This window comes from Lithobates pipiens, unplaced genomic scaffold (genome assembly GCF_037356315.1).
Source record: "Lithobates pipiens isolate NorthernLeopardFrog02 unplaced genomic scaffold, aLitPip1_a1.2 Scaffold_30, whole genome shotgun sequence".
NCBI lineage: Eukaryota > Metazoa > Chordata > Amphibia > Anura > Ranidae > Lithobates > Lithobates pipiens.
This window is the reverse complement of record NW_027507791.1, coordinates 124,380,286-124,402,008: the sequence shown is the minus strand read 5'-3', so window position 1 is coordinate 124,402,008 and position 21,723 is coordinate 124,380,286. Positions and strand designations below refer to the sequence as shown.

The window sequence follows — 21,723 nt, the reverse complement described above, 5'->3', positions numbered from 1 at the left end:
CCAGATGGTACAGAGACCCTGCAACTTTGCAAAAAATCTTCCCGTCTGCACCAGCCACTTGCTGGCGCTGTGAAACCTCAGTCGGAACATATATGCATGTCTGGTGGGACTGTGAGAGGATCCGCCCCTTCTGGACACAGGTTTTCGAATGTTATAATCTTATAGCTGATAGACCAGTTCCTATTTCTCCGAAAATTGCACTACTCTCCATACTGCCCGGGTCTATAAAATCGCAGAGGCAAAGATTGCTTCATTTCTTTATGCCCTCTGCTAGGCAACTGATACATGCTTACTGGAAGACAAAGAATACTCCCCCATTGTCACGGTGGGTATCAATTATGAATGATACCATGAGAATGGAGGAGATGCTGGCATTGGACAATGACACATACACCAAATTTATAACCCAATGGTCGATCTGGCTCCGCTTCTCCTCCTCTGACACTTTGTTGAACAAAATCTCGAACACATAGGGACACTCTGGGGTCCCTTTTACTCTACTCCCCTGTGCATAACCCTCACCCCCTCCCTCCCTGCTGTTCTGTTCACCCCCCTACCACCTTGTTCCTTCTTTGTTTTGTTCTTCTCTTTCCTCTCTTCTCTCTCTCTTTCGGTCTCCTTTCTGTTATTTATTACACATTACCTCATGTAGTAACCCATAAGCATCTCTCACTGGTATAACCTCGTGGATCAGAGAATAGGTTCCCTTCCCGATTCTCCAAGCTTACTGACGGGGACCAGCTATGGACGACAGTCATTGACTGCCCTCCCGTAAATGTATTTCTGTTACTTTTCTTTGCATACATTTATCTCATGATGTTTACTGTTTTACTGTTTTTCTTGAAAAGCGCCAATAAAAATATTTTCAACACTAAATTGCGCCCTTTTGAGAAATAGTAAAAATTGTAGGTATACAAAAGTTTTAGAGAATCTGGAGGTTTTCATTTTTCACTTACAGCTTTCAGAATTTGTAAAAGAATGTGAAAGCACATGGCCAGTAGAATAAAAAGAAGGGGCTACTGATTTTTAAGGCAGCACGATATTTGCGCAAATGTTTATCAAAACACACAAAAAATACACTAAAATCATTAATAGTGCATATAAACGCAACATAACTTACAAAATTCCTGCTAAATTGCTACTAAAGCATCATTCACATGGGGCATACTAAAGTGTATGCCCATGGCGGGCCGTGTTTACCCGCACAGGGACGGACAGGTGTTACATGCATATGTACAGGCAGTCCCATTTATGTGAATTGAGATGCAACGGTTGCACAGCCATAGCTGCTGTTCCCAATCCGACATCCATGTGGGTACATGACCCCGAAAACGGACAGCGTGAGCTCAGGGAAATGCATGTGGACCACCATGGATGTAAAATTGGGAGTAACAGTTTTGTTTATGCAAGTGCTACACCCCAAATGAAATCAATGGGGCTGCCTGCACAGAGATGCACAGAACACCTGTGAGTCCCCATAAAGGTATGCTGTATATGCCCTGTGTGAAAAAGACCTTAGGCCGCTTTCACACAAGCACACCGATCAGATCTGCCTGTCTGTTTTTTAGGCAGGCTCAAACGGACCACCCATTGTTCTCTATGGAGAGGCAGATGTAAATGGACATGTGTCCATTTACACCCGCCTGCATCCAATCCAGTCCAGTCCCCTAAAAACAGACAGATGGAGATTAGAGCCTGAGGCTCTAACTGGCTTTTAAAAGGTTGGGCTCGGGATGCAGATCATTGCACCCCGAACCCAGCCACTTGTGACAATAGCAAATTAATATTTGCTATTGTCTTCTGGGTTCTTCTCCTGGCCAATCAGCATGGATAGGGTTGGCCGGGAGTAGAAGCTGAGAAAGCCGCAGAGGGGCGAGTGCAGTGGGGAGACCATCACCATGGAGGGTGAGTGCGATGGGGGGGGGGGTGTCTCGCTGTGGAGGGGTGTCTCGCTGTGGAGGGGTGAGTGCGGGTGGACCTGGGGAGTCTTACTATGATTGTGTTTTAAATAAAACTTTTTTTTACTTTTTACAGCTATATTTTGCTTTTCTTTTTTTTTTTTTTTTTTTTTTGGGGGGGGGGGGGTGGGTCTTTGGTGAGATATCAGAGGTCTAAAGAGATCCCCATATCTCTATATCTGAGACAGAGGAAGTTGCTGAAGATAGTCCCTTTCTCTGTAGCTCTTTACTTGAATGGATGAGGAATCTGTATAGAGATGACCGTCTGATACATTGTAACACTCGCAGTTACAATGATCAGTGAATATAGGAGCAATCGCTGCCTACATTAACTGCACTGCAGGGGGGAGCTTATGTTTACTAAAGCCCCCCCCCCCCCCCCAAGCCAAGAATCTAAGGGCGGAGGGAGGGAAGGACAGATGTTGCTCAGAGTGAATCGGGGGGGGGGGGGGGATGCGAGGGCAGTTGGGGGGGGTGATCTGATTGGTGGGGGGGACACATCGGGATCCCCCCAAGCCCCATGCAGCACCTGAATCCGGCGGGAGTGACAGAGGAGGGAAGCCAGCTAATGATGTTGGCTGCGGGGATCCGGTTTGGGGGGGTCTGATCGGGTGAGGGGGGAGAAGGGGGGTGAAGGGGATAGGAGAGGAAAATGGGGGGACAGTTTAAAATAAGGGCGGGAGGTGGAGTGGCAGGGGACAGGAAAGCAGTGATACTGGGGGGGGGAACGGTTACATTAGGGGTTAATAATTCTAATCAGAGTTATAGAATTGTTCAGCAGAGTCTGCTGAACAATTCTGATATAAGCTTATGGTCCTTGAATTGACCATAAGTGTATAGGAGAGGGAGAGAGGGAGAAAGGAGGTCCGTACAACGTACTGACTTGGCCACCTGCAGGCACTTTTGTAGGTCCATACTGCATATGGACTTGGCAGTGAAAAGGTTAAAGTGGTATTAAACCCTGAACCAAAAATTTAATATATTGCAGCTTACCTATCATTAGATGTGGTAGCAGCATTTTACCTCTGTTTTCACTGGATAATCTGCCCAGTAACACACCAGGACATTAAAGCCAGCAACTGGGAAGTAGTGTGGTAATCTGGCCATTGGGGCTGAAGATGGGAAGGATCTGTGAGGGCAAATGGAGAGTTTGCCAGGAGCATGATGATGTTTGAGTACCATGTCCTCCTTGGCCAGTACAGTGTATTGAGAATCACTAGACCGCCCTTCATCATGACACTAAGGAATAGACAAGGAAAGAGTTTTGGAAGGTGGAGGTGGAAAGGCATAGATCAGGCTGAACTGATTCCACTGAGTCACCACAGCATCCTTTTTGAAAGCTAGAGGATCCCTGGATCTGGAGAACAACCCAGCAACTGGGGGAATCAATGGTGGAGAAGGATCTGGATGTTTTGGCAGATCATACAAGTGCCTTGAAACAGTATTCATACACCTTGAAATTTTCCACATTTTGTCATATTACAACAAAAGAATGTAAATGTATTTTATTGGGATTTCATGTGAACACAAAGTGGCACATAAGTGTGAAGTGGAAGGAAAATGATAAATGGTTTTCAAAATGTTTTATAAATATGTTAAAAGAGTGACATGTCTCTACCAGCTTTGCACTTCTAGAGAGTGAAATTAATTCCCATTCTTCTTTGCAAAATAGCTCAAGCTCTGTCAGATTGGATGGAGAGCGTCTGAACAGCACAGCACTTTTCAAGTCTTGCCACAGATTCTCAATTGGATTTAGGTCTGCACTTTGACTGGGTCATTCTAACACATGAATGTGTTTGATCTTAACCATTCCATTGTTGCTCTAGCTGTATGTTTATTGTCTTTGAGACTGAGACCTTCCAGCAAGACAATTCTTGCAGACTCAAACAGGTTTTCCTCTAAGATCGCCCTGTATTTGGTTCCATTTACCTTTTCATCAACTCTGACCAACTCCCTTGTCCCTGCTGAAGAAAAGCATCCCCACAATATGATGCTGCCACTACCATGTTTCACAGTGGGGATGGTGTGTTCAGAGTGATGTGCAGTGTTAGTTTTCTGCCACACACAGCATTTTGCTTTTAGGCCAAAAAGTAAAATTTTGGTCTCACCTGACCAGAGCAGCTTCTTCCACATGTTTGCTGTGTCCCCCTCATGCAGGGCTGATGCTACCACTAGGCAAACTAGGCAGCAGTAGTCTATCGTATTTTTTTTTTTTGGATGCCTGGGTCTTTGGGGTCATGAGGACAGGTTGTCCCACAATCCCTGTTGGCTCCAATGTCTGGAGCTCGGTCCCTGAGTTTTCCACAATGGGGATATCAGGGGATATCAGGAAAAGGCACTAGGATGGACACAGAATTCAGTAGTTGATAAGAAAGACACTATAGTAGTAGGTGTTCCAGGATCTATGTTACAGGCATCAATTTCTTCTGGGGATATTGACTAATCAACCCTAGAAGCAATAGTGGATTATGGGTTAAGGGCACCAGTTGCAGGACATTCCTCATCTTTGAAAAGACATTTTGCACTGCCTAGTAGAAAAGGACTATGCCCAAAATGGAACAAGGCCTTACATCAGTGATTCTCAACCAGGGTTCCTCCAGAGGTTGCTAGGGGTTCCATCAGCATTGGGCCATTTCTGCCTCTCAGATAAGTTCCTATCGACACCATTGATCTTTTTAGCTACCTGTATGGATGTAATTCTTCCCACTGACCATCACACTAATATACCATGAGTTGTAGATTTCTAATTTTTAGCAGGGGTACCCTGAGACTGGAGAACGATTTCAAGGGTTCCTCTGTGTTGAAAAGGTTGAGAAAGGCTGCCTTACATGCTCACAAACCAAAGCTGCAAGTGCTTATAAACATCGTAGGTGGCTGGAGGTGACTAAATCACTAAAGGTGGGTTGTGAAACTAGATTGGAGACCAGATGAAACAGCAACGGGTTACAGAAGCAGGGGTAGCAGAATAGTGTTTCTTCTAGGCTGACCTCAAAAATGAATTCCCTCTGCTTTAACTATTAGGCTGGGTATAAACTATGTGCAGCCGCAGCTCGCAGCAGGGGGTCCAGTGTGTCTCCGTTTACCGTTTCAAGGCTGAACAGCAGGGAAGCGGGCGAGTGGCCGGCAGACTTGATGTCCATCGCCGTGTTCACAGTACAGAGAGGTAGAACAGGGATCTCCCTATATAAACAAGACAAGGGACAACATGGAGATCTGCTGTTCCTAGTAATCAGGAACAGCAATCTCTGTGTTGTCCCAGTGAGCCCATTCCCCACACAGCACACCCAGGGAACACAGTTAAGCCTTTGAGTGCCCACTAGTGTTAACCCCTTCCTTGCAGTGTCATTTATACATTGATCAGTGCTTTTTTTGCACTGATCACTGTATTGGTGTCACTGGTCCCCAACAAGTGTCACTTAGGGTCAGATTTGTCTGTGGCAATGTCACAGTGCCGCTAAAAATTGCAGCCATTACCAGTAAAAACAATAAAAAAAATAAAAGTCAAATCTATCCCCTATTTCATAGAGGCTATACATTTTGGGCAAACCAACCAGTATACACTAAGGCCGCGTACACACGGGCGGACTGTTCGCCCAACCTTGTCCGCTGAACAGTGTTTGGGCGGACAGTCCGCTCGTGTGTGGGCTTTCAGCGGACAGTTTCAGCGGACAGTTTGACGGACAAAGTCTTTCGGAAATTCCGAAAAACTGTCTGCTGAAACTGTGTTTGAGCGAACAGTCCGCCCGTGTGTAGGCTACTTTCGAAATGAGCAAACTGTTCCCGCTCGGAGGAAAGTCTGCTCATTTCGAGCGCGTGTGAAGGTAGGCGGGGCCCGCGACGGAGACGTCGCGGGCTCCGCCGCCTGGAATGGGCTTAAAGGGGAACCCCAACGCCGAAAAAAATCGGCGTGGGGGTTCCCCCAAAGTCCACAACAGACCCCTGTCCGAGCACGCTACCCGGCTGGCCAGGAAAGGGGGGCGAGCGAGCGCGCCCCCCCTCCTGAGCCGTACCAGGCCGCGTGCCCTCAACATGGGGGGGTGCCTTGGGGAAGGGGGGGCCGCGCGGCCCCCCCACCCCAAAGCACCTTGTCCCCATGTTGATGAGGACAAGGGCCTCTTCCCGACAACCCTGGCCGTTGGTTGTCGGGGTCTGCGGGCGGGGGGCTTATCGGAATCCGGGAGCCCCCTTTAAGAAGGGGGCCCCCGGATACCGGCCCCCCACCCTATGTGAATGAGTATGGGGTACAATGTACCCCTACCCATTCACCTGTGAAATAAAGTACAAAAAAAAACACAACACAGAGAAAAAATATTTTATTGCACAGCTCCGGGGGTCTTCCGTCTTCGGGGGTCTTCTCGCCGGACTCCTCCGCTATCTTCGTGTAGCTCTTTTACTAGCGGAGGAGCCCGGCTTTCTTCCTCCCCGCCGCCGGCCTCTTCTCCCGACTTCGGGGGTCTTGTCTCCCTCTTAGGTTCTTCTGCCGGGCCACCGCGCCTTCTTATAGCTCTTTTACAGGCGGTGGCCCGGTCTTCTGTCGCCGCTGCCTTCCGTTCTTCTGTCGCCGCCTTCGGTTCTTCTGCCGGGCCACCGCGCCTTCTTGTAGCTCTTTTACAGGCGGTGGCCCGGTCTTCTGTCGCCGCTGTCGCTGTCGCCGCCTTCCGTTCTTGTTCTTCTTCTTGTTCTTCTTCTTCCCCAGGAGATGTTGACACGTCGCTCTCTCCGGCCGGAATGCCAGAGCCGCGCTGTGCGGTCACTTATATAGTGACAATGGGGCGGTGTCACATGGTATATGTCACATGGGTTGGTCACATGGTGACCCCGCCCCCTTACGATGTCATAGTCCCCATGTGACATCAACCCATGTGACCAACCCATGTGACATATACCATGTGACACCGCCCCATTGTCACTATATAAGTGACCGCACAGCGCCGCTCTGGCATTCCGGCCGGAGAGAGCGACGTGTCAACATCTCCTGGGGAAGAAGAAGAAGAACAAGAAGAAGAACAAGAACGGAAGGCGGCGACAGCGACAGCGGCGACAGAGGACCGGGCCACCGCCTGTAAAAGAGCTACAAGAAGGCGCGGTGGCCCGGCAGAAGAACCGAAGGCGGCGACAGAAGAACGGAAGGCAGCGGCGACAGAAGACCGGGCCACCGCCTGTAAAAGAGCTATAAGAAGGCGCGGTGGCCCGGCAGAAGAACCGAAGAGGGGGACAAGACCCCCGAAGTCGGGAGAAGAGGCCGGCGGCGGGGAGGAAGAAAGCCGGGCTCCTCCGCTAGTAAAAGAGCTACACGAAGATAGCGGAGGAGTCCGGCGAGAAGACCCCCGAAGACGGAAGACCCCCGGAGCTGTGCAATAAAATATTTTTTCTCTGTGTTGTGTTTTTTTTTGTACTTTATTTCACAGGTGAATGGGTAGGGGTACATTGTACCCCATACTCATTCACATAGGGTGGGGGGCCGGTATCCGGGGGCCCCCTTCTTAAAGGGGGCTCCCGGATTCCGATAAGCCCCCCGCCCGCAGACCCCGACAACCAACGGCCAGGGTTGTCGGGAAGAGGCCCTTGTCCTCATCAACATGGGGACAAGGTGCTTTGGGGTGGGGGGGCCGCGCGGCCCCCCCTTCCCCAAGGCACCCCCCCATGTTGAGGGCACACGGCTCAGGAGGGGGGGGCGCGCTCGCTCGCCCCCCTTTCCTGGCCGGCCGTGTAGCGTGCTTGGACAAGGGTCTGTTGTGGACTTTTGGGGGGACCCCACGCCGATTTTTTTCGGCGTTGGGGTTCCCCTTTAAGTCCATTCCAGGCGGCGGAGCCCGCGACGTCTCCTTCGCGGGCCCCGCCTACCTGTACACGCGCTCGAAATGGGCGGATTTGCCTCCGCCTTACGTGGGCGAGTCCGTTCATTTCAAAAGTTGAGCGAACTGTTTGGCAAACAGTTCGCTGAAACAGTCCGCTCAAAAAGTGCCGTGTGGGGCCATGTCCGTCCATGCTAATTTTGAGCGGACTGTTTGCCGAAACTGTTTGACAAACAAAGTTGGGCGAACAGTCCGCCCGTGTGTACGCGGCCTTATTGCAATTTTTTTTACAAAAAATATGTAGAAGAATACAAATTGGCCTAAACTGATGAATGCATTTTTTTTTTTGGATATGTATTATAGCAGAAAGTAAAAAATATTGTTTTTTCAAAATGTTCGCTTTTTTTTTGCTTATTGTGCAAAAAATAAAAACCACAGAGGTGATCTAATACCACTAAAAGAAATCTCTATTTTCAGGGAAAAAAAGGACATCAATTTTGTTTGGGTACAGTGTCGCATGATCACGCAATTTTCAGTTAAAGCGGTGCAGTGCCAAAACGCATAAAATGGCCTGGTCGTTAAGGGGGTAAATCCTTCCGGGGCTGAAGTGGTTAAAGAACTATATAATTTCTGATTCTGATTCTAATAAACCTAATAAGGATTCTCTTTCCCATTATACTTACCACTCTGCTGAAATATTTGTCCAAAACTTCCACAAAGTTATGAATAAGCTCAAAAACAGCCATCTCATTCTGCAACAAATAAGAAAAACAAATCAGGCACTTTTATGATTGAGATTTAAGCCTGCTTTGATAATATACTAACAGGGCATAATAAATCACACTGGAGCACCTACAAATTACTCAGCTAGCATATTATGCCGCAAACTTTTAACACATAGTGTATAACAAGAAGAAACAGGAATTGTACATCATCTGTAAATTCCATATCTTAGTGCAAGACACAGGCAAAATATCTATGCACCATGGGATATAGGAATATACCTTCAGGTGATTTGACAATGGCAAAGCTTTAGAGGACCCGGCTCTGGGTGCCTCCCCTATGAACCTACCCTACTCTGAGTGTCCTCAGATTTTGTAGCAAGCAAGAGAAAACCAAGGAATGTAAGGGAGGGTGGTCTATGCCCTGTACTGAACTCCAAGATATGGAATTTACAGGTAAGTCAAGCAATAGATAGGAAGGGAGGGCAACAAGGAGGCAAACAGAACTGTGCCAACATGCCCAAGGGTCAAAAGACCCAACCTCTGAGAGAGAGCCGAGACCTTGTGGCCAAAAGTGTCATTAGGAGAAGATTGGAAGTCCACATGGTAAAACTTTAAAAAGTATGAACAGAAGACCAGATGGTGATTTTACAAACCTGGGCTACAGCAGTTTGGTGCTGAAATGCCCAGGAATCTCCCACCGATTTGGTGTCTTGGGCACATAAAAGCACAGGAGGAGATTTCTCTTGGAGAATATAAGCTCTTGCAATCAGATTTCACATCCATCATTTAATGGTGGATTTTGATGCAGGATGTCCCTTGTGATGTCCAGAAAAGGGACAAATAGGTAATCCATCGGTCTAAATGTAGCAGTAGTTTTGAAGTATACACTAATGGCTCCAACTATGTTCAGGCAGTGTAGAGAGATTTCCTTTGCATGCTTAGGAGCAGGACACAAGGATGGGAGGGCAATGTCCTCATTGAGGTGGAACGCTCAGACCAACTTCGGGAGCAAGAATGTGAAGTATGAAGAAAGACTCTTTACAGGAAAGGTCTGCCATTTCAGAAACACATCTAGCACTCATGATAGTGACCAAAAAAGGCTGCTTTGCATGAGAGAACTTCTATAGCAATATCCATTATAGGGCTTCAATAGTGGTTTCTGAAAGGCAGAGAGAACCAAGTTGAGATTCTAAGGAAGCACAGGGTGATGAAAGGGGTGCACAATACAAGATACACCTTGAAGAGTCTAAGGCCTCATGCACACTGGACATTTTTACAGCTGCTGTTTTTTTGGATTTAGGCATTTTATTCTGCAGCCAGTAAACTCCCCAGTATGTTATGCTATGTGTCCATACACATTTTCTTTTATCAGGGTTTTTTGGCATGGCAATTTCTGATTGAAACCCCCCCCCCCCCCCCCCCCCCAGAACTAGTGGGTTTGAAGAGGAGTTTTTCAGCTGTAAAAGCACTCTAATTCTGGAAAACACTATAAAAATGCTGAAAAACACGGCCAATGAGCGTTTATGAGAGTTTTGAGCCATACTGCAAAAACTCATTCTACAGCTACAGCAGCCGCTATGATCGTTCTTATGGTGCAGGGAATCGCTGGCTGAAAATGCCGATATCTGAATGATGTCTGTAACCTCAGGCATCATTCAGATATACCCCCACAAAGCCCTCAACGTCATATGACGTAGCTTGGGCGCCAAGTGGTTAAGCCACTCTAACATTTATGCACCATCAGTGCTGTCTCCTATTGTAGTGTCCCCCTCTGTATGCGATTTATAAAAAATACTGTAAATACCTTTCAGAGCCGAGATCCATGATCACATGACCAGCCAGCTCTCTTCTTTCCTTCTTTGACAGATGCAGCGGGAGGGGCCGAGATTCCCCTGCTGACATCAGTCGGGAGGGGAGGAGGAGAGAGCTGGCCGGTTATGCGATTGCAGATCGCAGCTCTTAAATGAGGTATTCACAGCATTTTTTTTTTTAGAAATCACACACAGAGGGGGACACTACAATAGGAGAAAGTGCTGATGGTGCATACATGTTACAGTTATGTAAGCAGCAGCGGGGGGGGGGGGGGGGGGGGGGGTGCAGCACTGTCACGAGCTGACAGGCAGGGAGAGGAGGGAGGAGGACACGAGCAGAGAGGAGACAGATAGCAAGGCTGCGGATGACAGAGGCATGTAAATTGACCACAGTATCAGGGCTCAGTAGCCATGATCCAGGGCAGAAACTGGCAGGATCAGCCAGGTTTTTTAGGTGTTACAGGAGGCCAAATGACACAGAAAAAGCTCTGTTGTCATATAACATGCTTTAAAGGAGCAGGATACTTTTTTGGGGGGGTTAACAAACTCTTTAAGGCCTGTTTACACTTGCGGCAAGAACTACTGCTTCTTTGTTGCTTTTCAGAGGTGTTTAACAAGTGGTCAGGAGACGATATGTCACTTCTTTATGGCCTGTTTAAACTCTCTAAATGCCACACTGCATGCAGTTACAGCATGGCCCCACTCACTTAATGGGTTGCGTTTGTCAGAAGGTATTGCCCACCAAACATGAGAGGCTATAATTCCTGCCGATTGACTACATCCTTGTAGACCACAGAGTTTTGGAGTAGTTGAAACCAGGATTGAGACAATTACACTCTCGGACCATTCTCCACTTAAGATGAAAATGCTAATAAGTGGGGAGGAAAGGAAACCTTGCATGTGGCGTTTAAATGAGGAATTAATTCAGGATGTTGAGGGGGAAGAAAGGGTAGGCAAAGAATTAGAACAATGTTTTGCGATAAACGACACAGAGGATATTTTAAGGCAAAACCTATGGGAGGCCCACAAGGCCTACATTAGAGGGATTTTGATATTATTGGGAGCTAGGAAAAAAAAAAAAAGAGATCTGAAAAAATAAAAACCTTATTGGAGGAAATATATAGAGTAGAACAACAACATAAAAAAACACCTGAACCAAGATAAAACGCCCCTTCAAAAACTAATAATTAAACGGGACGAACTGAAAGTCCTCATGGAACAGGAAACCCAAAAAACCTTCAATCAAATAGCCAAGGAAAGGTACTATGGGGGGGGGGGGGGGGGGGGGGAAACAAACCCAATAAATATTTAGCAAGAAGACTCCAAAAGAAAAAATCTAGAAATGTTATAGGGAAAATCCAGACCGGTAAAGGGGACATGACCTATAGAACAACAGAGATAGCGGAATTATTTAAAAACTACTATGAGTAATTATATTCAGTAGATCAGTCCGAGGGATCGAAGGCGGAGGAAAATGAATTAAAAATTGAGGAGTTTTTGAAAAAGGCCCAACTAACAAAAATCACTGAGCTTGAAAAGGAACTTCTAGAAAGACCTATATTGGAAGAGGAAATAAATGAGGCCCTTATGGAATCAGCTTCGGGGGAAAAGCCCAGGCCCGGACGGGTGTACATTATATTATTTTAAGAAATTTAAAAAAATATTAATCCCGCAGCTAAGTAGCTACATGAACGGACTTGGCGTAGAATATGAAATGAGTAAGGAGGCCGTGTCTGCCTCTATAACGGTAATCCGGAAGGAGGGGAAGGATGGGACGATGTGTTCTAACTCTAGGCCTATATCACTACTTAATGCTGATACAAAACTTTTCGCCAAAATATTGGCAGGCAGAATGAAGGCCCTGATGAGCTCACTGGTACATCCGGACCAGGTGGGCTTTATATCAGGAAGGGAGGGAAGGGATAATTGGGTGAGAACATTGCTCCTTCTGTCCCAGATAAGTGAAAGGAGGAGCCCGAGTCTACTCCTGTCGACGGACGTCCAGAAGGCCTTCGACAGGGTAGACTGGGGCTTCATGTTCGGGACACTAGAGGCAATGAGAGTGGGACCAAAAATGGTCCAGAGGATTAAGACACTATATCGTCACCCGACCGCAACGGTTAAGATTAATGGCACGTTATCCCCACCTTTTGAGATGAAAAACGGCACGAGACAAGGGTGCCCACTGTCACCCCTCCTGTTCGTGTTATCTTTAGAGCCACTGCTTGCTATGATTCGCAACGATCCACAGATAAAGGGAATTGAAATAGGGAAGGAAGAACACAAATTGGCTGAATTTGCCGACGATGTACTGTTTTACATTAGTAATCCAAGCAACACAATGCCAAAATTAATGGAGGTGGTAGCACAGTACGGTCAACTTTCTAACTTCAAAATTAATCAAGCAAAATCAGAGGTACTAAATATTAAAACAGGTAAATCTGAAAAGTTCAAGCTCCAAAAAGAGTTTGAATTCCCTTGGCGCAGTGAATTGAAATATCTAGGAATAAAACTGGCAACCTCAGTGGATAAAATGTATAAACTAAATTACATTCCATTATTAGATGAAGTTAAGAAAGAATGTAATAGATTGGCAAATAGATCATTGACTTGGATGGGACGCATAAGCGCACTTAAGATGTTCATCCTGCCAAAAATTTTATACAAATTCCAGATGATACCCATAGCTTTACCGAATTTTTATTTTTCAAAGATGAAATCACTGCTAATGGGTTTTGTCTGGAACAATAAAAAACCGAGAGTCCCCTTCTCAATATTGAAACGAGACAAAAAACGTGGGGGGCTAGTTGTACCTGATATACAAAAATACTACAAGGCGATCGTGCTGTCGAGAATAGTTGAGTGGGTAAGAGAAAATAATAAGGGGAAAAGATGGGTAAAATTAGAAAACACCTTTAGTAAGGCACAGTTGAATAAGATTGTGTGGAACCCGCCAAAATATAGGACACTTGACCCGAACACAAATGTTTTGACACGTAATGTACTTAGGGTGTGGGATGGGGTGCATAAGCAATTAAATGGTCAGTATAATTCCCCACTTATAGCTTTAAAAGAGAATGAATACTTTGCTCCAGGGTTAAAGATTAATGGTGGGAATTGGTTGAAAAAAAGAGAAGGCACAAGTGAGAGACATTATAAAAAATAGGAAGATTTTGGCACTTCACGAATTAAAACACAAAGGGGAATTGGGAAGACTAGATGAATGGCGGTACCTTCAGCTGGCTCACTTTGTTGGGGGCTTACCGCAACCATTAAGAACTGAAGAAGACACGGGGGCGTGGCTTAGCGAATGGCGGCGTGACGTGAACGCTGACTTTTCCCTTCCAGCGTCCCGCTCAAGAAGCCGATGGCAGCCCGTGGTTTGTGAACCCTTACAGATGTTACGATCGTTGACCTGTTGAGAGAAGTTGTGGCCCTCGCTGTGTTCCCACTGAGTGCTCCCGCTGTTTGTTTGCTGTGCCTGCCGAGATCCCGCTGAGCCTGAGCCGTTGGCGTCTGTGCTGCCTTCCTCCCTGCTGGGAATTGATCCCTTCGGAGCGGAGGGCGGACGGTCGGCTCGGCGGTGGGGCGGAGGAGGGAGTAGAGGAGACGGAGGAGCAGCTGTGAGAGAGAGTGGAGGCGGAGGTGGACGTGAGTGTCAATGCAAGAAGCTAGCCCTGGGAGCAACAGGGCTGCTAGTGCAGCTAGTGCTTCATCTCTCTGCCTAGATCCATCCTTCCCTCCCTACTCATCCCGCCCATTGTAAAGACAGGAGCCCTGGGAGCCCTGAGAAAGCAAGCTGACTGACGAAATCTGCAGGTTTGGAGGCACAGAAATGTAAGGAGCACATGGAAGTACATGGAGAGGTGAGCCTATGTTAAATTGTTGGAGAAGTGCTGAACCTACACTATTTTATATACTGAATTAAGACTGAGTGAAGACTGCTAAAGAAGCCTACGGTGAGCCTCTGTTAAAAAACTGTTGGAGAGTGCTGTATTTACACTATTTTATATACAGGGCTAATACTGATATATAGGGTACTGTTTTGTTTTTTTCCCCACTCCCCTCACTATTGATTTCTAAAAACTGGAATTTGCCTCCTCATTGGGGATGCACAGCACAAGGAGAAGGAGAGAGGAAAAAACTGTGCAAAAGGAGTCAGTCCAACAGGAGATTAAAGATTTCTTTCCGCATACACGAGCAGCTACAGCTCGGGCGTCCACGCTAGAGACTAGGGAGACAGCTGGTATTGAGATCCCAAGGGCAGCACCTCGGATGAGTCTCCCATTATCACCAGACACAGCATGGGACATAAATCAAGCGCGGGCAAGGCCTGAATTGGGGTTAGAGGCGGGATGTCGGGAAATATTGGAGGAACCTACAGGCGGTATGGATTTAAGATCAGTAATGCAAGCCCTTCCAACTCACCAAGAAATAGAGGCCCTGAGAACAATTATGCAGGCTCTCCCAACGCGCCAAGAAATGGAGGCCCTGGTGTCCCGACTGGAGGAAGGACACAGAAGGGAAATGCAGTCAATACGGTCAGAGGTACATACTTTAACAGAAAGGGTAAATGTGGAAACATCAGCTTTCAATAGTATAGAGGAAAGGGTCTCCAAATAAAAAAAGAGAGCAGATAGCACAGACATCCATTATACAATTAAAATTTGAAGCAGCAGAAGACCGAAGTAGGAGAAACAACCTTAGATTTAGAGGCATCCCCGAAAGTATTGAGGAAGATCATCTACACAGGACTGTGGTTTCTATATGCCATAACCTGGGGGTTAATATGGCCCCAGAAGAAATTGAATTTGACAGACACCACAGAGCTCCAGGCCCACGTGCAACAGACCTGTCCAGACCGAGGGATGTAATCGGGTGTTTACATAGATATGCTCATAGGGAGATGATTAGTCGGAAAGCATGGGATGTAGGCCCGATAGTTTATGAAGGTGCCAAGATCAGTATTCTACCGGACTTATCAAAAGCTACTTTACAGCGGAGGGCTCAACTGCGGCCAATACTGGAGAAAATAAAGTCTTCGGAGTGCACCTACCGATGGGGGTACCCAATCTCCCTGACGGTTAAAAGGGGATCAGCCTCTTTTGTGCTTTCATCTCCACATGATTTACCGGCTTTATTTTCCTTTTTGGAAGCCGACTGGTGTGAGGTGCAAGATTGGCTTCAACCTATAAAGAAAAGACGTTTAAAAGAGGGGGCTTTAAGGACTGGTGGTGAAAAAGTCTTGATGGGTAGTAAAGAAGCAACTGCACAGCAAATAGCTGATGCAGGCTCTAGGACCCTAGGTCAATGTGCTATAAGAGAATAAGGGTTATGTATACATACTGGGTGATACCTCCCCTATTGTTAAGGGCCAGGGTTCAGTATGGACCCTGGATAATTTACTTTGCATAATATATATATATAGGATGATATAAAATAATATGTACATGATTGCCCCCATAATTTTTCTCCCCCCCTCCCTTTTTTTTTTGGAATAGATATTATTAGATAGACACAAATATTAGTTAACAAAATAAATTCTGGGTGTTCACTACTTACACAATAAAATATGGAGATTTGATATCACTGATTTAGGGTTCACATGGACTTGGTTTGTTATAGGATTTGGGGGTAATGTGGTAGGGGTATGAAGGGAGGGGTGAGGATTTAGGAGGGTAGGTGGGTGGATGGGGGGGGCGATATAAAGGTCGTAATTACAATATACACTATAAAGTATACACTAAAAATATACACCTATTTTGGGTTAAGGGGATAAGGATTGGGTTTGCCTAATAGAAATGAAAGGACAATAAAAAAAAAAAATGTCTTCTTCTTTGTGGGAAGGGGTAGGGGAGAGGTAAGGGGTTTTGCCCCTAAATAGTAGGGTATAGTTCTTGGACTGGCCTTGGGGATTATAGTTGGACCTGAATTGGAATACATGGCAAGGGTATGGGAGAATTATATATATTGTGTGTTGCATAATATTGAATAGGGAGGGAGAGGGAATTGATGAGAAAAAACTGGACTAAATTATTGAAGCTGCCGGAATGGATGTTAATATAAAGGGACTACCTGGAGGGGGAGTAGCGTTGCATGTGCTCCGTATTTGCTAGCTACCCGCCCATACCTTACACCTACGGGAAACTGAGAAACCAGAGGTAGGTGTGGGGGAAACTTGAAAGATATTCCCCATAGGGGGTCCTCTTCCTCTTTCTGTTTTTTTTTTTTCCTCTTAGCCCAGACAAGATGGAGGGATTACGTGTAACATCACTTAATACCAGAGGACTTAATGTTCCCGAAAAATGTAAAATGCTATTAAATGATTTAAAAAGCTCCAAAACTTATATTGGCATGGTACAAGAAACACATCTGAAGGAGGGAAAATTTCCCTACCTCCAAAATAGAAACTTTACAAATGTTTATCATGCCATAAATCAAGAGGCTAAAACCAAGGGAGTGGCCATTTTAATTTCTAATCGTATAACGTGGTCTCTGTTGGATAAATGTCAAGAACCAGGCGGAAGATATCTATTCCTTAAGGGGCTTATAGGAAATGTTAAAGTAACTCATGCTACAGTTTACGCCCCAAACATACATCAAGATGGGTTTTTGAATAAAGCCTTATCAAAATTAATGGAATTTAAGGAAGGGATACTTATTATAGGGGGGGACTTTAATGTCCCTCTAGATCCCAAACTAGACACTTAGAATGGGACATCTGTCTCTGGAAGAATTAGAAAAAATATCCTTCGCAAATTAAACAAACTTCAATTGGTTGATGTATGGAGGGCTTTCCATGCAGATGAAAGGGATTACCTTTGATATCGTATTGATATTGTTTTGTTTGTAAAAATGGCAGGAATACATTATGTTGTTTCTTATTGATGTTGTTTAATGGAACATGTGGCTACCAGAAAGTGTTTCGTATATGTAATTATCATTAACAACTTGTATCTTTGCAAAGCAATAAAGAATTTAAAAAAAAGAACTAAAGAAGAGATGTCGCCTCTGGAGCAGCTGTGTTTAACAGATAACCCGAAAGGAATAATCTCCAGGCTGTATAAGCTCCTGTCTGAGGGAGGGGAGCTGGTGAGCCCGCCTTTCATACAGAAATGGGAAAGGGAATTAGGCGCACAATGCGATAAAAGCACTCAGGGGAAAATTTTTAAACTAATACATAGGTCGGCGGCCGATAGTAACACAGTAGAAATGAATTATAAATGTATTTCTAGATGGTATGCCACACCAGACAAAGTCTGCAAATTTAAACCAAGTAAGTCAGGGGACTGTTGGCGAGGGTGCAAGGTTGCGGGAACAATGACCCACCTGTGGTGGAGTTGTCTAAAAATTAATAAATATTGGAAAAATATTTTATATTATATAAAAGAAATAACTAACATAACAATCCCAGAAGATCCATGGATAGTATTATTCCATGGTACTAAAGGGGAAGTAAAAAAGTATCAAGAGTCACTGGTCCCGCATCTCTTAAATGCCGCAAAAAGATTGATACCTAAGAATTGGCAAGAAGAGGAAAGTCCACCAATCTGGGAGTGGATAGATGCAGTAGAAGAAACCTATTGTATGGACAGGCGAAGTGATAGTTATGGCGATAAGAGATTGTTAATAGCAGACAAATGGCAAGAGTGGAGAAATTTCAAAAAAACATGGAGCTATGCAGAGCATATAAGAAGGTAACAGGAAAACAGGGAAGACAGAAATCGAATCAATTTCTCGCATAGTGAAATAGATGAAGGTGGGGGGGGGGAGATTAAGTAGAGGATGGAGAGAGATAGGTTTGTATGAATAGTTTTGAGAGCTTCTTTTTTTCTGTTGGATCAAAATAAAGGATTTTAGCAACTTTAAATAAAAAAAAAAGAAAAAAAAAGAAAAGGGATTGGATAAGAATAAAGCTACAATGATGTAAAGACGAGGAGGACGTAAATGAACGTAAAGTTGATTGGGGCCTCGTGAAAAAATTCACTGAAGTAGCAAAAAAAATAAAAATAATTCCTGCCATGGTCACAAATCAAAGCACCGCATCAGTGGCATGTGTAAACCCTTGGCTGCTGCCTTTGTAGCGTAAGGGGGAGCATGAAGGGGCATAAAAATGCAGTCCAGCTGCATGTTTTTGCTGCTTCCCAACTGCAAGTGTAAAATGACCCCTTAAAGTTAGTTATAAATTGGGGCATTTGCCATAACTGTTCATTTATCAACTCATATATCACTTAGGATATGGATAGTGTTTCACTGTATTCTTACCGGATAGGGACAAACATTTATTGCAAAAGCAGAAAGGATAAGCAGAATAAGAATACCCAGCATTGAAAATACAAATTTGCTTTGTAGAGAGCTTTTTCTTACCTCAGACTCATCTACTCCAACCACAATGAAAAGTGCTGCATACTGACGGTAAACCAGTTTGAAATCTTTATACTCTATAAAGGAGCACTGGAAAAACAAAATATGATTATTACATTAAAACATGTATTGTAGCTGTATCTGGCTCAACTGCTGAAAACAGAATATTATATGACAAGACTACAGGGCTACATAAATAACTAGCTGTTAAAATGAGCTGAATGGTTGAGGACCAATAGGTTATATTGGTTTTAAAGCCTCAAGATTTTTACTTTAAAGCATTCTCTGCATTAAGATAAAAAATACCTCTGTCTAGGATCCCCCTACTTATACTTACCTGGGCCAATTTTGATCCAGTGCTGTGCATGAGAGCTGTGCAGATTGATAGTAGAGGGAACCATTGGCTCCTGCCACTGTCTACAGACACAGGCAGCGGGGCTCAGAAGTGAGCCTGCATGAGTACCTTTTCCCTAGCAAACAGCTTGCTGGGGGGGGGGGGGGGGGGGGGGGGGGGGGAATCAAAGGGGGGGGGGGCAGGAGCCCCAGCGTGGGACCTGAGAAGGGGGGGGGGATTGGGGCTGCTCTATGCAAAATCAGCTGCTGCTCCTCTGGACCAGGTCTTGGGTAACCTAATGCACATATTGAGAACAAGCAGAAGAGGGCGCCACCATCTAAGTGTACATGTTATAAAAAAAACAATGATAAAAAAAGACAAGATTGCACTCACTGCATGATTAAAATTGGTCAGCATGTCAAAATCCAGTTTGGAACCCTCTATAAAGAGGCCTATGTCTGCAGAGATCGGCATAGAGGTGGCTGGCAAAAAGCAGGGCTACGCTGGGAAGATGCTTGAGGAGGGAGGATGATGGCTGTCACACTAGAATGCAAGCTCCCTTTAATGCGGCTATGCAGTTTCCAGGATAGCTTCAGCCGGCTTGGCTAGAGTCAGCACCCCTTGGATCAACTCGGCAATGTACGATGATGAAGTAGCCACATCAACAGGAGCATGGCTACGCATTTCAGGGCTGATGACACCCCTTTGTCAAGCCAAAGGGAAGAGGTTGGGCAGGGGATCAGATGCATTTAAAGCAGTGGGAGGCAGAGAATAAATCAGGATGAATCTGAATGCTGTCATTACAATAACTGGCCATATAAATGATATTAAATGGATGTGAGTAGGACTAGAACTGGTATAAAAAAAAAAGGATGGGTGGTATTTTTATAAAAACAATAACCAGCCATGTTTAAAGGCTAAGTACACCTTTTTCGGGCAGAATTTCACTTTTCATAAAAAAAATATAAACCTTTTCTCATGCCTTTTCTGTCCAAACCATCCCAATGTGCTTTTCCTGGTGCCTCCATGGCAGCATACCAATGGGTTGGTGGCTCTGCCCTCGATCAACCCACAGGACCAAGTAACTCTATAAAAAAAAGGAGTTACTCCTCCCCTCAGGTATTCTTTTTTCCTGTCCTCATCCACAGGCTGTCAGAGGGGAAACATCTCCAGGCGTTTTCTCCTACTTCTCCTCCCTTATAGTCATGGAGCCTGGCCAAGGTAGCAAAAAATGTATGATTTATGCGGGTGTAAGTTCCTTAAATTCAAAGAGCATTTCTCTTATATTCACCGACCGACACAGCTCCTCTCTGTAACTAAATGGGTTGTATAGCCTGCCATTAGGAGAACTAGGCAAAATTGTTACACAATACACAGAACTCTCAGTCCCGCCCCAGGGGGGTGGACCCTGTGCTATCAGCCCTCCTCACTGCTCCAAGCAGATTGAGTTTTTATTTTGCCTAGTAAGGAGAATGACCTAGGAACCCTGTGGGCCCTCTCGGTCCATGTTTTTGCTGCAGGTTTGATTTTTTTTGCGCAAGATGAAAGATGGGATCTTCTATCAACTGCTGGCTGGGTGACAGGCTGGTTAATGATATCCTTGTAGTCTGCCCAGTCCGGCCATCGAGCGTGAGCAGGGCGCAGCTAAGGCTCAGCAGGCCACGACATGCCTCAGCTCCAGAGGTGATTGGTGAGCTTCAATGCTCCGGGGTATACATATGACCGGGCTACTGCTGTCTGGATCACAGTATACCAGGCCAGCAGCTACCCTGTAACTGCGCAGGAGTAGGTCTGTGATGGAATGTCTCCCAGCTCTTCAGGACTGGTAAGTACAGCTCGCCCTGCTTCAGTGGGGTGAGCAGCTTGGCATTCCCTGGGGGGGTCGATTTGGGGGCCACCTCACCTCCCTATATTCTCTCCCAGGTCCCTATCTCCCCTCCTTCCCCCCTCTGAGGGGGGTGGCTACATGCGCTGCGGGCGGTGTGTGTGTGTGTGTGTGTGGGTTCACTGGTTTCTCACCTGTGGGGACTCTGTGCAGCTGGTGTTGGTCCTGGTCCTGGTCTGGGGGGGTCCCAAAAGGGTCTGTGAAGGTTGTTCTGGCTGTAGGCAGGCAGCACTGCTCTGTTTGTTCTGTCACCGCATGGCGCTGTCCGGCGGCCATCTTGTATGTAGGAAAGCCGGTATTCCCCTGGGGAGCTTCAGCAGCCTTCTTCTTTAGGATCTCCTATAAGTTACATTTGCGGCCATTTTCTTGAAGCCTGAGCGCTCTTTTCGCCGCAGTTCTCTTGTGGCAGCATTACATGTGCTCTCACTTGCTGTTTCCTGTGTCCACTGTGTGTACAGGACGCTGGATGGCTCCTTGCTGAACGTTTCACTGCTGTTATAAGCAGCTGCTGCTGACACAGTTTTCTCCTCTCTGCAACTGGGAACCTCCTAGGGACTACAGGCACTGCTAGTGGCATTCACAGAATGCCCCAGAGTGGTGAGTCTAGTGCAAAGTAACCCCCCACCCCCCCAACGCGGCGGCAGCAGGAGGGTGGGACCTTCACTGTCCTAAGTCCCCTTGCAGGTTGCAGACAGGCTAGGGTCAGCATGGCTTCAGAAACTGGTATTTCTTCCCTCGAAATTCAGGCTATAGCAACCGTGTCACCTGCGGATAGCGCGGTGCACATGGACACCCTGACGGCGGTCCTTGACTCTTTTGTTGCTAAGATAGAGGCGGCACGTGGAAGGAAA

At 45.9% G+C, this 21,723-nt stretch overlaps 1 protein-coding gene across 1 annotated transcript in view; it reads right to left on the bottom strand.

The window, feature by feature from the left end:
* AP4S1 (adaptor related protein complex 4 subunit sigma 1) overlaps positions 1–21,723 on the bottom strand; it is a 175,446-nt gene that overhangs the window by 40,343 nt on the left and 113,380 nt on the right. The window contains exons 3-4 of the mRNA XM_077464808.1: positions 18,657–18,743; positions 8,437–8,505 (exon numbers count right to left, since the gene is read on the bottom strand). Coding sequence (XP_077320934.1) covers positions 8,437–8,505; positions 18,657–18,743 — 156 coding nt within the window. The remainder of the gene's footprint in view (positions 1–8,436; positions 8,506–18,656; positions 18,744–21,723) is intronic.